Here is a 16,486-nt window from a genome sequence, read left to right on the forward strand (position 1 = left end):
ATGCTTAGAAAAGAGCTCTAGCAAATTTAAAAATCTTAATATAGCCTCCAACCTGTTTTTGCTGCTTTCTGCCTGTCCTGTATCAATCCTGAGCCTTCATGTAATTTTGGTTCTCAACCACTGACTTAGTCAATTTTCTTTGGTTCTGGTTGTGAGGACAAGATAAAATCTGACCAAAGGGATTTTTACAGCCTAGAAAACATCTAAATTTCAGTTTCTAAAAGTTATTACATAAATGCATGTAGAACTGCAGTTGCTATTGAATTGATGTTTGAAAGTTCCAATATAAGAATACTGAAGGCTGAAGATATAGCCCCATTGGTAGCCTGTTTACTTAGCATGAATAAAACCCCAGGGTTGATCCCTAGCACCAGATAAACCGACTGGGTTTGGTAGCTTGTAATCCTAGCACTTTGAGGCAGAGGCCAGAAGATTAAAAGTTCAAGGTCAGACTCAGCTACATAGGGAATTCTAGACCAGAAGAGATCTTGCCTCAAAACAAAAACAAAACAAAAAAAACAAAAAAACCCAAGTTCATATAGCTCTTTATAGGTTATAAAATGTCCTTACCATTTAATCCTGTTTTATCTTTTTAGCAATCCTATAAAGTAATATTAGTGTAGAAAACATTGTTTTTTTAAACTTGTTTTTGAGATGGCTCTTGCTATTTTATTCTGTCTTGCCTCCAGCTTCTGGGCTCAAGTGATACTTTTGCCTCAGCTTTCTGAGTAGCTAGGACTCAAAGCATGCACCAGTATACCTGGCTCACATTATTAATACGGGTAGAAAAACTTGAGAGAATCCAAGATGATTTCTAAATCTAATAACCCACTAGAAAGACTCAAAAGACTCAGTAAGTACTCATACTCACAGTAAAGATTTATTATGGAAAGGGTACAAAATAAAACCAGGAAAGAGAAAAAAGCCAGTATCCAAACACAAGCTTCCAAAAATCCTTTCCCAGTGGATTCCACAGACTTTTTTATTCTTCCATTTATTTAATTATATGTGAAATATTCTTTACCAGGACAGAACCCCTGACCCTAAGAATTCAGGGGTCCATCATATAGGCTTTCTTTGTCTAGTGCATACCATAATATCTATAACCCCTGATAGAAGACAGGTGTTCTGGGAAAAATTGCAGTATTTACATAGTTTAATCGTAAGTGAGCCACTGTTACAGACAAGGATGGCCCTACCAAAAATCAAAGTTACCAGGCACAATCAAAGAGCCAGTCTTGCAAGGAACCCTTTTTATTGATAGTAGTCTCAGAACTACTATATTAACTCTTTTCATCATAGAAACTGGGGATAAAAGAGGTTGTTTCTGATATGCTTTGTGTTATAGTTAATATTCAGATCCAGGCCTTTGAACTTCAAGTCCATATACATATATATATACCACACAATTTTATTCTCCATCAAGTCAAAAGGAAAAATATTGTAGTATGCAATTGATGTAGTAAAATTTAATTCATAAAGCCAGATGTGGAATCTCTATAACCTTAGTCCTTGTGAAGGCATGAGTATAGGAAAGAGTCCAGCCTAGCCTCTATACTAAGGCCCTGTTTGTTTAAAAGAAGCAAGGGGGAGAGTGGGAGGGGAAAGAAGAAAAGAAGGAAAAATAAATTAATAAAAATAATTCGAGGTTGTACACAACTTTAATACAAACATTCAAGAGACAAAAGCAGGCTTATCTCTGAGTTTGATGCCAGTTTGCAAGTTCCAGGCCAGCCAGAACTATATGAGACCATGTGTTGTTGTTGTTAATGGTTACTAGAGACAGAATGTTGAAGCAATTATCTTTGTGTTCTATATAAACTTTTCTTTTTTTCTGACCTGTACTGTTTCTAGGATAATATTAAAAATCTAGAATTGGAAGTCCTCAGTCTACAGAAGGAAAAAGAAGAATTGGTTCTTGAACTTCAAACAGCAAAAAAGGATGTCAACCAAGCCAAGTAAGAATATAGTCATTAAACGTTAACTAAGTGCCTGCCATATGTAAGATGAGTTGTCAAGACTAGAGAAATAGAAGACCCATTTACTGCCTCTAAACAATTTTATCATAGTAGGTAGGGAAAGGAAACCTAGATACAAGAAAAATAATTGAGACTTTACTTTTTTTAAAATTATGTTTAATTGGGGGGGGGCAGTATGTGCACATGAGTGTAGTTGCCCATGGAGACCAGAAAATGGTACAGGATCCCCTGTCAGTGGAGTTACAAGTGGTTGTGAACCACCCAATATGGATGATGGAAATTGAATTCAGGTCAGCTTCAAGAGCAGCATGTACTCTTAATTCCTGAGCCATCTCTCCAGCCCTAGTAAAATAGCATCTCAGGATGACAGTAAAACAATGCTGTAGTAAAGCAAACAACCCAAATCACTTTTAGCAGTGATTAAGAATTATGTTAAGACTAAGTAGAATTTAGAGTTTACAGACAGAGGCTGTGATCAAGAAAGAATTTATATGAAGTTAAATGAAAGCTGACATTTGGAAAATAATGTATAGACCTCTGAGATAATTTCTATGCCCCTGCTTGTGAATATTAATGTCCAAGCTAATAATTAAAAATCAATGTAACTATCCCTTGATTAGGGATATTTCCTTTGAATATGACTAAGCCAATCAGAAGCCTCTCCTCCTTTAGACTTCTACCTTAGAAAAAGCCTAACTTGCCCAAATTATTTTTATTTGATCTTGAATCTCAACTTTATGTTCTTTAGAGTGATGATAAATGTTTACTTTTCTGTCTTCAACTTACGTCATCAGAATTATTCCCTTACAGCTCATGCACAGTGTCTTCCTTTTGCTCTGAGTGGTGGGGAAAAGTATATTTGAAGCAGCTCCTTATTGTGTAGTCTCAAAAATATGTTGCTTTACTCTGATATGAAGCTCTCATCAGTGAAATAGTTTTGATTGGGTGGGTTATAATCATTATTTTAGATGACTATATCAAGGTGTGTCCCAGGAGTGTCCTATTTCATATTTTAGAATAAGATATTTCATTCCTATCACACTTGCGTTTAGGCTGAGTGAGCGCCGTCGCAAACGTCTTCAGGAGCTGGAGGGTCAAATAGCTGATTTGAAAAAGAAAGTACATGAACAGTCCAAACTTCTGAAGCTGAAGGAATCCACTGAGTATACTGTCTCCAAGCTGAACCAGGAGATACGGGTAATAAGTCCTACCCTACGTTAATAGCTGATAGTTGAATTTGTCCATGATCTTAGAAAATAATTCCTTTTTTAAAGAATTATTTATTTTTTGTTCACTATACCTGTCTTCAGACACATCAGAAGAGAGCATCAAATCTCATTACAGATGGTTGTGAGCCACCATGTGTTTTCTGGGACTTGAACTCAGGACCTTAGGAAAAGTAGTTAGTGCTCTTAACCACTGAGCCATCTCTCCAACCCAGAAAATAATTTTTTGGAGCCACCTTTAATTCCAACTTGGAACTCAGGATACAGAGGCAGTGGGATTTTTTTTTTTTTTTTTTTTTTTTGTAAATTCAAGGTCAACTGGATCTATGTAACTATCTATCTATCTATTTATTTATTTATTTGCATCCCAACTGCTCCCCTGCTCCCCTCCCCCCCCGAGTCCATCCCTCCTCCTTGTGCCCCCTCACAGAATTTCTACCTCCATCCTTCCTGTTATTTAAGAGTGTGTCCTCCCCCGATCCCCCTGTATTCCCCTACCCTGTCATATCAAGTCTCTACCTGATTAAGCACACCCTCTCTCCCTGAGGCCAGACAAGGCATCCCTGTTGGGAACTGAAGGCCAATGAGAGTTGCATTGTCAAACACTGTCTCAAAAAATTCTTCCTTACTTTAAGGGTCTGGAGAGATGGCTCGCTCAGGGAATTCAAATTTTGTTCTCAGCACCTACACCCAGTAGCTCCCAACCTATCACTCTAGATCCAGGGAATGTAACACTTCACTAACATCATAGATACACAGACACACACATGCATGCACATACACATGCTCACACACACAAAATAAAAAATAAAAACAAATCTTTAAAAAGAAAGAAAAGAATTCCTTGAGATTCAGATTAACTAAAATAAATGTAGGGCAAGATTTAGCTCTCTTACTTTTGGGTCTTTGTATAGTCTATACTTGGAAACTCTGTAAGTTTAGCAAGAGATAGCAAGCCTAATGAGCATTTGTGGGTGACCTCAACTTAGCTCTGACTCGTCTCTCTTTATGGTTACCCTGTCCACCTGTATATCAGCCCAGAATAAAGTGCACGTGACTAATACACTGGTTTTGTTTGATTTGGCTTAGTTTTGTTTTGTTATGACAGATGATGAAAAACCAGCGAGTCCAGTTAATGCGTCAAATGAAAGATGATGCCGAGAAGTTTAGGCAATGGAAGCAACAAAAAGACAAAGAAGTAATCCAGTTAAAAGAACGGGTACGTTAATTAAAGCTCCTCAAAGGCCCAGGGAATGAGCCTTCTCTGAGCTAGAAATACTAAATATTCTTTGCAGATATCTGATATCTCCAGACGTGTGACAGTCACGAATTAAACAGCTTTCGGTTGAGTGTCTGCCATGTACTTTTGACTAGGTACTATGGAAATTTTCTGAGTAATAAATGTGCTCTATCCTTTAATAATGTCTTATCTATTTAGGAAGAAGGTGCAGTGTAAGCATGGGTTTCTTCAATATATGGAATAAGCCATTTAAGAACGATACAGAAAGGCTAGTGTGATGGCTCTGCAAGTAAAGCTTGACAACTTGAGTGATTCCCCAGAGCCATACAAAGATTGAAGTATAGAACTGTCTCTACAGATTGTCCTTTGGCCTCCACACATGTGCCATGGTGCATATCTCCACAGAATAATAAATAAGATAAAATAATTCTAGAAAGAACAACACACAAGAAAGATAGATAGTCACTTGAGAAGAAAAAGCAGTAAAGGAAAACCAGGACCAGAAAGTATGAGACATAAAGCAGAAGGCAGAAGATGTGTTGAAGCACATTTGTCACATTCAGTGTTGCTGTGAGACCATTTCTATGCAGGGACACTTTCTGCTTTTGTCCAGTGATGGTGTGCTAACAGCAAAAAGATCTTACAAACAATTCAGCCACTTGGATGTTTCTAATCCTAAATACATGAGAGATTTGTCAAGGGGAAGTTCTGAAGAAACTGGTGTCTTCGGGGGATACATACTCCTGATGATCACTCATGGGGATATAGAGCTCAAGGAATCAGAAATATAAAACTCGCTTTAGCAAAATCTTTTAAAAAATATTTATTTTATTGGGCAGAGGGATGAGGACACCAACAGTCTGAGAGGTTTCTCCATTATGTGGATTTCAGGGGGTTAAACTCGGTGTTGGTAGTAAGCACCTTTTTCTGCTGAGCCATCTAGCTGAGACATCAAGATTTTTAGTATAGCATTTTTCAGAAAGATTTTCTAAGTATCTATATGTGGGTTTTTGTTGTTGTTTTGGGCTTTTGTGGGGGTTGTTTTTGTGTTTCTTTGTTTTTTTAGTTTAGCCTTAACAATGAGCAGTTCAAAACCAAGCAAAACTATTTTATATGGTACTTAGGCAAAAAAAAAAAAAAAAGAGAGAGAGAAGAAAGTGTGGTATATATAACACTAATCAGACAACTGAGTTGTTTATTGGAACATGTATACGCATAGAAACCACAGTGCAATAATCACCCCATATCCAGCCACTATTGTTTATATTTATTTATCTCGTATACGTGAAGATCAGAGGACAAGTTGCAGTAGTATATTTTCTCTACATGTGAGTCCTAGGAATCAAAGCCAGGTATTTGAGCTTGGCAGCAGGTACCACCACCCTCTGAGACATTCTGCTGGTCCAAACAGAGTTAAAAACTCAGAGTACTTGAGACCCTGGCTTCCGTCCTTAGCATGTGCGCACATGTGCACAAACACACACACCAACTTTAATCCCCAACACTCACATATACAAAATCTTCACACATACCAGACAAAAAAGGAACTGACAAAATCCAACATTGTTTGATGATAAAAACAATCTTTGAAGATGATTTCCTGAATCTGACAAAGTTGTATATGAAAACCCTACTGCCAATCTTAGGTTATACTTAATGATAAAAACCAAAAAAATTCCCTTCCATCAGGAACAAGGTATACCTAAATTCACACAACACATTAAATAAATAAATAAATAAATAAATAAATAAATAAATAAGCACAGTCAACACAGAAATATTTTATTTGTGTATATATAAAAATAAGGAAACCATCCAGTTTCAAATAGTATCAATACAAATACTTAGGAATAATTAGCAAAATAACTTTCTAATTTTCACTCTGAAGACTACAAAACATTGAATTTAAAAACCAAATAAAAGAAAAGATAGTTCATATTCATGAGCAGAAAGATCTGATATTCTAAATATAGACTATCCCTCAAATCTATTTGCAGATTCAACACAATTGTAGTCAAAATTTCAGTGATTAAAAATGCTTGCCTAGCATGTATGAGGCCCCAAGGTCAGTCAGAAGTGCTAGAAGTAAATAAAACCCATCTGACCTTTTCACAGAAATCCACCAACTGAAATCCTAAAATTCAAATGGAAATGTGAGAGCAATCAAAAAGTAAAGGCTGAAACAAATATGACCGCTGCTGCCGGAACTTAGTTTCTTATTCTTAAGATTTATTCTTTGGAAATTTCATACACGACTGCAGTGTGTTTACATCTTATTTATGCCCACCAGATTTCTTTACCTAATTCCTCCCACACTCCCCCTTCCTATCCCATGTTTTCTTTTTAATATATTCATTTTTCCAACCCCAGTCTCACTGAGTTGTACAGACTGGCCTGTAACTTGCCTTCTCCCAACCCCTGGGTAGTTGTGGGATTACAGACATGTGACACCAGACCTGGTGACCCAATTGATTTTCAGCATTGGTGCCAAGACAATGAAGAAATAATAGCCTTCTAAAAGGGGAGGTGCTCAATACCCAACCAGCCTGGGCTGTTCTATAAACCATAGGTCCCAGTGAGACTGTGTCTCAAAAGCAAGATGGACTGCTCCTAAGAAATAACACTTGAGGCTCACCTTTACCAGCATGTGCACACATATGTATGCCACACATCTTCACACACATTTATTTGCATATAAACAATATACACAAGAATAGTCTTCCCATCATACAATGCCAAGTCGACAAGATAATCATGTAATAAAGTTGGGGCATGCCTCACACCATATATAAAATTAAACTAAACCGTATAAAAATCTCTTTGTGACCCAGTGAGATAGTTCAAGTATCTCTCACCAAGCCTGAGTTCCTTCACTGGGAACCACATATTAGGAAAGAACTGCACGCACACACATATACAAAATAAATAATAAATAAATTTAAATATTTGAGCTAAAACTACAAATCTCTTAGAAGAGAGCATAAATGTTAGTTTTGTGAGTTTTGATTAGGTAAAAGGTTTATTATTTTTAATGGGATACCTAAAGTACAGTCAAAGAAAAATAATATTAAACAAGCAAAAGCTTTTGCACTGTAAACAATACCAGCTTGAACATAGTCAGTACACAAAATAGTAGAAAATATTCATGTCATTAAAATTACAAGGATCTTGTAAGCACAATTTATTTAAAAAATATTTACCACTCAATAAACATAGCCTAGTTGTAAGATTAAACAAACAGTAGAGTTCACAAAAGGCAATCGGTGTCATTTGCCACCATGAAGATGCAAATGGAAACCACAGTGACATACTATTTTACACCCATGAAGATAATTATTGTGAAAAGATAAGGCTTGGCAAGGATCCAGAATTAGAAATGCCACCCATTTGCTGGTAGGATGGGCAAAGTGATATACCCGCTATGACAAACAGTCAGGATAGATAATCTACAGGTATTTATGATCCATTGATTCCACTCTTAGTTCTTTCTACCGAGAAGGTTCAAAGACATGCCTGTGTAAAACTTGTATGTGTATGTTCATAGAGCATAAGTGCTATTAACCAAAACTGTGGAGGCAAGCTTGAGTATATCAATAAGTAAATTGATAAATAAAAATATGCATACAGTGCAATATTATGATCATGAAAAGAAATTTAGTACTGGCACATGCTGCCACATGAACGAACCTTGAAAACATTGTGCTAAGTGAAGAAGCCATAAACAAATAATGATATAATATATTATAGGGCATACCCAGAATTGGCATATTTATAGGCAGAAAATAGTAAGTACAGTGACAGGGTTGTGTGTCATTACATAAAGGACAAGAGATTTCTTTCTATGGTAATGAAATTGTGGCAACACTTGGATTGTGATGGTGGTTTTTACATCAACTCTATGAATATGCCAAAAGCCATGAATCATACATTAGGTGATTAAGTGGTATCATGCATTAATTATCTCAATAAAAGCACTAAACAAAAGAGGAAGGCTTATCTGTAAAGTACTAAATTAATTTACAATAGTGGATATGCTGTATTGATAAGAATCTTCATTTTTGTTATAAATAAATACAAATAAAGAGAATCTTTATCTCACAGAATGAAAATTTTAGGACTGAGAAGGGATGAAGTAAGGTATATTGGGAGTGCTAATGATACTGAAAGTTGTTAAAAGTAAGAACAATAAATAAAAAAGACACTGGGTTAAATAGGGAAGAGTTTTCAGGACAGCAGTGGGAAGTAATTTCAAGTAAAATGTAAGAACAACGTATCACATTAATTGTATAAAATGAATAGCTGTCTTCTTTTCCCTGCTACTCAGAATTAAACCTAAGACTTCATGCTTGTTGGACCAGCATTCTGCTCCTAAGCTGCAATCTTGACTGGTAAAATGAATAGCTCTTTTTAAAAAAAAAAAAAAAAATCAGTCTTTTAATTTGTCGTGGATGCAGGATCATTTCAAAACTTCATTCCAATTTTAAGCAGTTGTAATTTTCAGGATCAAATAATTTCAAAAGGTGAATGAAAATGAGTGCACCAAGAATCAGCATGTTCGACTCTTTTATTTAATTGAAAAAAATTTTCATGCAATAATCACAAACTCCATGCCTTCTCTCTCTCTCTCTCTCTCTCTCTCTCTCTCTCTCTCTCTCTCTCTCTCTCTCTGTTAGGAAACAAATAGGCAAACAAGCCAGAATAATTTTTTAAGTACAAGAAATATGTACACAGCAACACACACAAACTCTTAAAAATAAAAAATTTGAAACTATTTTATATATAGTTCAACTATGTTGGCCTTTTCATAAGAGTTCTTGTGTGTATGCTGGCAAAGATATGGCTAAAATGGCTGATCACTCACATCACCCAGATTGGGTAAGCAACAAGTAGAACTGGAGAGTTTAATGGATTAGGAAGATAGGGAAGGGGGCTAGAGATCACAGTGTGTGGTTGTTTGAAGCGAGTAATACCCCTAGTGTTTCATGGTCTTGATTTTTCTTTTCTGAGCAGAGAGGCTATATTCAGGGTATGCTATATTTGTTAAGAAATGAGAAGCTTCTTTTACTGGAGTTGTCCTAATTTTATAGGTATCTGCCTGTGTAGTATCTTTCTCCTTTTTCCCCAACCACTGGGTTATATGACCAATCACCTCATACAGTGGAGAATAAAAGAATACTGATCTATTTATTAATCAGTAGACCTGAGTTCTAGCTCTGTCAGTAGCAACCTATGTAGACAAGGCTGTTCATTGAATGATCTTTCAGATCTCACATTCTACAGTAATATTTATAATTGACATAAGTCTGAGAAACAAACAATTTGGCCACAGAACAATAAGCTGGGGAAGACAAGGATCTTTATGTATATGCAAACTTAGTCTCTAGAACTTCCAGTTCCTAATTCTGATAAAAGAATATAAAAGCAACTCATAGAATTGTACTAAGCCTTAAATATAAAGGACATCTGGGAAGTCTTCTTGGTTTAAGGATTTATTTTAGTTACCTGAACATCAGTTAAGATATGATTGTTTGTTTGTTATCAGGATCGTAAAAGGCAATACGAACTGCTGAAACTTGAAAGAAACTTCCAGAAACAGTCTAATGTGCTCAGACGTAAAACTGAGGAGGTATGTAAAAAAAGCCAATCTTCTGGGCCACAAGCATTATCATCTTAAACATGCTCACGTATCTTAGGGAACAGGATTTTAATATTGGCCTGCAAAATTCATGAATTATTTTCCTTGGTTGGTTTTGTTAGTGGGTTTGTTCTTGGTTTCTGTTTTTTTCTGAGGTCAGAACTTATGTAGTTCAAGCTGTCCTTGAAATATGTAGCTAAGGCTGGCCTTGAACACCTAGTCCTTCTGACTCTACCTCCTAAGTGCTGGGACTGTGAGCATGTACCACCATGCAAGCTGAGTAAGTCCAAAATCTTGATCTCTTTCTTTATCTAGTATGGCTTGTGAACAAATAAAACCTGGGTTGAAAACTATATCATTCAAATGTGAATTTTTCTTTCTAATAGAGATTTTTCTAACACAAACAAAACAGACTACTAGCAGTACATTGCCAGACACTTTAGCCTGAGGGATTTCCTATCCTCCTGTGCATTCTGAAGCAGTAGCTATCCATCCGTTATCATGTCCATGGCAACATAAAAACCCAATTCCTTTAGGAATTGAAACCTACACGTTTTTTTTTTTTTTCAAATTAAAATGTTCTTCAGCATAGCCACTCACCATTTGTATTTAGGCAGCAGCTGCCAACAAACGTCTTAAGGATGCTCTCCAAAAGCAAAAGGAGGTTGCAGAAAAACGGAAAGAGACTCAGAGCCGTGGGATGGAAGGCACTGCAGCTCGAATGAAGGTATGAACACCTTTAACTGACATTTTTCTTACATGCTCTGGGGATAGGAAATAACTTTCTTCTGATTTAAAAGTAAATACAGAATTGAAAGGTCTGCCTGAAATCCTTATTTTCCAAAAGATACATCTTTAAACTGTTGTCAAAGAACAAGCTGCCTATGGATTCCCTAACTGGGCTTCCTTGTCTGGCCTTAGTGGGAGAGTGTGTCTAATTCAGCAATGACTTGAGGTGCCAGAATGTGTTGGTACCCAAGGGAGACCTCCCAGTTCTCAGAGCTGAAGGAGAGGGGTGATAGGAGAGGGGCCATGTGATGAGAGACTGGGGGGGGGGGGGCTGAGATCAGGATGTAAAGTGAATGGATGGATGGACGGACGGATGGATGGATGGATGGATGGATGGATGGATGGATGGATGGATGGATGGGAAATACTTTTTAAAAATCTAGGATCAAAAAAAAGAGTGGAAAATTCTTTGTATCCCTGCCTATCATAGCTCAGTTACTATTTTATTCAGGTATAATTGGCATACAGTGAATGGTTTATATTTAAAGTGCACGGTTTGATGAAATGTTGGGTCACACCATACCATGGACTGGGGTCTTAGACTGAATAAAAAGGAGAAAGTAAGCTGAGTGTTAGTATTCCTCTCTGCTTCCTGACATTCAGCACAGTGTGATAGCCCACCTCCTACTCCTGCCGTCAAACTGTGAAAAACAAAGAATTGTTCCTTAAGTTGCTTTTGTGGGGGGGGGGGGTAACCAATATACAACATCAGTAGAATCATCAGATGTGCTTTCTGGCCTGGTATGGTAGCATACCTGTGACCCTCACAGCATTTGTGAAGCTGAGCAGAAAAATCTGAGTTCAAGTCAGGTCTGAGCTCCATGGAATCCAATTTGAATCTAATGGTTCTTAAACATACATGCAGGCACACAGTGCCTCTAAAAATTTTAAACATTTTTTAAATTAAAAACACATCACTGATAATTGGATACTAACCCCAGAAAGCTCCGAACACCCCAGAAACAACTCACAGACTATATGAAGTTCAAGAAAAGAAAAAAATAAAATAAATAAATAAAAGAAAAAAAACATTATGCTCAATCCTTACACACCAAGAAAACTTTGACTAATTCCAGGTTACATCCTGTTTTACATATACTTTATGCTCATTGTAACTAGTAAGATCTTAATGCACACTATCAAACCTTTAAAAAAAAAAAACCAAGCACTGACAAAAATATATTCGTATACTTTTATGCAAAAATGCTTAAAATTTGTACATTTTTCTTTGTTTTTTAAAATAAAGTTGTTTAAAAAATCCACAAATATAACCAGGTTGTGGTGGCACATGCCTCTAATCCCAGCAGTGGGGAGGCAGATGCAGACAGATATCTCTGTGAGTTTGAGGCCAGCCTGGTCTACAGAGTTCTAGGATACCCAGGGATATACAGAGAAACCTTGTCTTGAGAAAACAAAAAGAGATTTTTCTATCACTATAGATTTGTTTTTATTTTTATAGTTTTAATAAAATGGAATTGCATGGTTCTCTTATTCAGCATAGTTATTTTCACATTTGTCCATATGATTACATACATAAATTACTTTTATTACTGAGAGACATCCTATTTGTAGTATCAATATGCCTTGTCTTATCTGATCACCTACTGGTGGTCATTTGAGTTCTTTCCAGTTTGGGCTATTAGAGACATTGTGCCGAATATTCTCATACCAAGTTTTTGTAGGCACCATATATGTCTTATTTTACTTGCTTTTTAGTTTTTGTTTGTTTGGCACACAGGGTCTCTGTATTCCTGACTATCCTAGAACTCACTATGTAAATAAGGCTGGCCTCGAACTCACAGAGATCCACCTATGTCTGCCTCCTGAGAAATGGGATTAAAGGCATGCACCACCACACTCAACCTGTGTGTTTGGGTGTGTGTGTGTGTGTGTGTGTGTGTGTGTGTGTTTTGTGTGTTTTGTGTGTTTTGTGTGTTTTGTGTGTTTTGTGTGTTATGTGAAGTATCTAAATATTTTCTCTTCTTTTGATTGGTTTGTACTTTCTATAAAATTTGAATTCTTTCTATAACTTGGAAATATATCCAACAGATGATCCTGTATTTAACAATTTATTTTTTCTTAGACTGTGACCTTTTTGGGGGGGGGGGTTGGGGTTTTTCTGTTTTGTTTTGTTTGGTGGTGGTGGTGTTGGTTTTAGGGTATTCTTTTTTAAATAGAATCTTTTGAATACCAAAGCTAGCTACTTACTTTTTTTTTTTGAGACAGTGTATTCTTGGCTAGCCTCAAATTCACTGTGTAGCTGTGGGTGACCTTGAACTCCCTGCCTCTACCTCCCAAGTGCTAGGGTTTCTGTTCAGATTGCATAAATCTTTCACACTCAAGTTCCAGGGTCACAGGTATGCACCACCATACCCAACGCAGGGTTTTAATTGATAGCATTCAGTGTATTGATGCTTGCTTTTTATGATTCATAGTCTTTGTGTTTTATTTAAGATCTTTAGTAGATCTCAGGATTGCTAAGATTTTCTCCTTGAATTTTCTTCTTGAAATGTGTATTTTTAATCATGATACCTCTGACAGAATTATATGTCTGCATATCTATTTGTAAATTCTATTACATTGATGTACATATATACTTTTAGTAGTAAATGCTGTCCCTTGATTTCCAAACCATCAAATTGTGCAAGTCCTCATAAATCCTTATTCTTTTTTCTCTTTTTCGAAAAACAGCTTCTCTGCATTTCTATCTGAAGTTTAGAATTGGCTTACACATTTCTAGCAAATCTCCAAGTTTGATTAGGATTACATAAAATTTATAGCTAAGACATAAGAATATTAAGCTTTTTTATCAAAAATGGAGGGGAGTGGAGTGGTGGCTCAGTGGTTAAAAGCACTGGTTGTTCTTCCAGGGGAACCAGAATCAGTTCCCACACCACATCTTAACTATCTATAACTCTAATGCTAGGAGATCAGACATCCTCTTCTTGCTCCAGCCAGTACCTGGAAAACACGTGGTACATAGACATACATTCAGGCAAAACACCCATATACATAAAAAAATACTTTTTTATTAAAATTTTTTTCAGAAGTTTTTCCTTTACTAAAATAACCTTATGGTTTGCATATTTTAGCCTACTAGGATGGCAAATGACATTGTAGGGTTTTTTTTTTTAACCCAGTTTATTTTATTAAGGTATAACTAACATGAAGTAAAATGTGTGTGTTTTGTTGGACATTTCAGTAAATGCTAAGGATTAAACCCCAAGGCCTTGTACGTGCTAGGTAGCTAACTCCACTGATGAGTACCTCATCTCTCCTTTGCATTAGTCTTATAGTTAATAACATAAAATATGACTTCTTTTAATGTGATGCATTTCAAAGATGGCTGTGTTATTTGTATCAATACTTTATGCTTTATTTGTATATCTATTTCAATGAGTCATATTCCATTGCCCTTTTTAGAGAAAGGATGGTCTGGACTGGTTCTGTGTGCCCAGGTTGGCTAGTCTCTAACTTGCAGTAGTCCTCCTGCTTCAGCCTCCACAATGTGGTAGTACAGTCAGGAACCGCCACACCCAACTAATAAGTTTGAATTAGATTAGTTTTTTCAGAGAAACAAAACCAATATATATGAAAGATTTATGAGGATAAATGGCTCACACGGTTATGGAGGTCAAAAAGCCCAAAGTGGTTAATCTGCAGGCTGGAGATCCAGGATACCAGTATCACCGTTCAGTCTAAGTCTGATAGCTTCTAAACCAGGAAACTGATAGTGGAACTCTGAGTCTCAGGCAAAGGCTTGAAAATCTGGGGGTGTTGATAGAAGTGCTGGAGTCCAAAGATCAAAGTGCTTGAAGCTCTCGTGCCCCAGCACCAGGAAAGACAGGAGTTGTTCTCCAGCCTGGTCGGGGTGATAGCTGTCCACACTGGTGGTAAATCTTCCCAATTCCCCAGGTGTGAGTAGGAAGGAGCTTTACCTGTTTAGGTATCCCTTACTCCAATCAAGTCACCACCTAAACTCAGCCATTACATGAATTAAGTTGCTATTTAAAAGTTCACAGGCAGCTTTCTTCCTAAGTATAGTCGTTTCATTTTGGCACAGAACTAAGAAATGGATTACACAATAAGTTCATAGAAAAACCCTATATGTGTTTGTGTTTGTGCATATGTGTGCAGTGTGTTGGTAGGTGTGAACCTAGAGGAGGTCAGAGATTGGTGTTGAGTCTCTCTGCTGCTGATTTCTCACTGAACCCAGAATTCACAAGTTCAACTAATCTAGCCGTGATACTCAGCCTGAGTGCTGTCTCTGCCTTCCAAGTGCTAGAATTGTGCACAGGTCATCACACCCCCATTCCTTATTTTTACACAGATGCTGGGAAACTAAGATCGAGTATTCATATTTCTGTAGCAAGTGCTTAAACCACTGAGTCTCCTCTTTCTTAAGATCAGTTTTTGAAGTTGAATAGGGGAGGAAGTAGAGGGTCCTTGTTTTTATTTTAACCCCACCACTCTAACTTGTGACTCTTTGCTGTGTGGGCATCCACAGGAGTGTGGTCTACCTACCAGTAGCTAAGGCACACTAATTCTTCATCCACTGACAGTTGTCCATGGCTCCTTCGTTAGGGCCAGGACTTTTAAGCCCACTTTCCACCTCCTGGAATTTTGTCTAGTTTGAGTTTGCACAGTTCTTTTGAGAACTTTCTTCAACTTGAATTGATGGTTGGTTGGTTGATTTGTTTGTTTTGTTTATTTGTTTCTCTTTTTCCTTTTTTGATATTGGGGGGTTACATTTATAGCATTTTGAATATGTGCTCCTACTCTACCAGTAAGCTATACCCAGCCTTCAAGTTTTACTGTTTCTAAAATTAAATTAAGATAATTATATTCTCCTTTTAAAAGCCTTTCCATCTACTTTATTTATGCTTTATTTTTACTTTATTATATTTAATGTGTGTGCGTGTGGCTGTTTGCACACGAGTGCAAATGTTTGAGGGTGGCCAGAGGCATTAGATTCCCTAGGAGCTCGAGTTATAGGCACTTATGAGCCACCTGACATAAGTACTGGCGATCAAATTTGGATCCTCTGGAAAAGTAGTATGTCCCCGCCCCCTTGACTGCAAAGCCATCTCTCCAGCCCCTCGCCCACCATCTACTTTAAACATGTCATGACTAGTGAATGGCAAAAAAACAAATATTCTAGTGAACAATAAATAGTAGTAGACTACCTGGAGAAAGCCTCTGTGAATACTGAGAATTGAAGCCCAGGGCAGTACATTTGCATTTGAAGCTCTGGGCAGGTTCAGCAGACGTAGGTGTGGCTGTCTCTTGGGATCCCCTTTTGTCCCTGATCTTCACACCTGGCCTCCAAGAGAGATGTTTACAGGATTTTTGATTATTAACTTGCTTGTTCCCTATGTTATCTTTCTGCATGAATTAAAGTGATTTAAAAGACAAAGAAGACTTCACTTCAGCCTCCAGACTGGCAGAAGTCATGTTACAAATTTGAAAAATAAAAGAAAGAAAGAAAGCCTCTATGACTGTTGTTAATAGTTCTTGGGGGGGTGGTTTTAGTGCCTTAGACACATAAAAATCTCACTTCTGCTTTCACCGGCTCTGGCCCCAATGAAATAAGTTCAACAGGATCTATCTAGTCCAT

General features: G+C 37.0%; 1 protein-coding gene across 1 annotated transcript in view; it reads left to right on the forward strand.

The window, feature by feature from the left end:
- Positions 1 to 16,486, forward strand: part of KIF4A (kinesin family member 4A) — a gene marked incomplete at its 5' end in the record, with an annotated part of 83,553 nt that overhangs the window by 52,047 nt on the left and 15,020 nt on the right. The window contains 5 exons of the mRNA XM_080909750.1: positions 1,855 to 1,958; positions 3,032 to 3,176; positions 4,314 to 4,424; positions 9,988 to 10,071; positions 10,694 to 10,807. Of these exons, the coding sequence (XP_080765876.1) occupies positions 1,855 to 1,958; positions 3,032 to 3,176; positions 4,314 to 4,424; positions 9,988 to 10,071; positions 10,694 to 10,807 (558 nt within the window). The remainder of the gene's footprint in view (positions 1 to 1,854; positions 1,959 to 3,031; positions 3,177 to 4,313; positions 4,425 to 9,987; positions 10,072 to 10,693; positions 10,808 to 16,486) is intronic.

This window comes from Micromys minutus (assembly GCF_963924665.1).
Source record: "Micromys minutus genome assembly, chromosome: X".
NCBI classification, from domain to species: domain Eukaryota; kingdom Metazoa; phylum Chordata; class Mammalia; order Rodentia; family Muridae; genus Micromys; species Micromys minutus.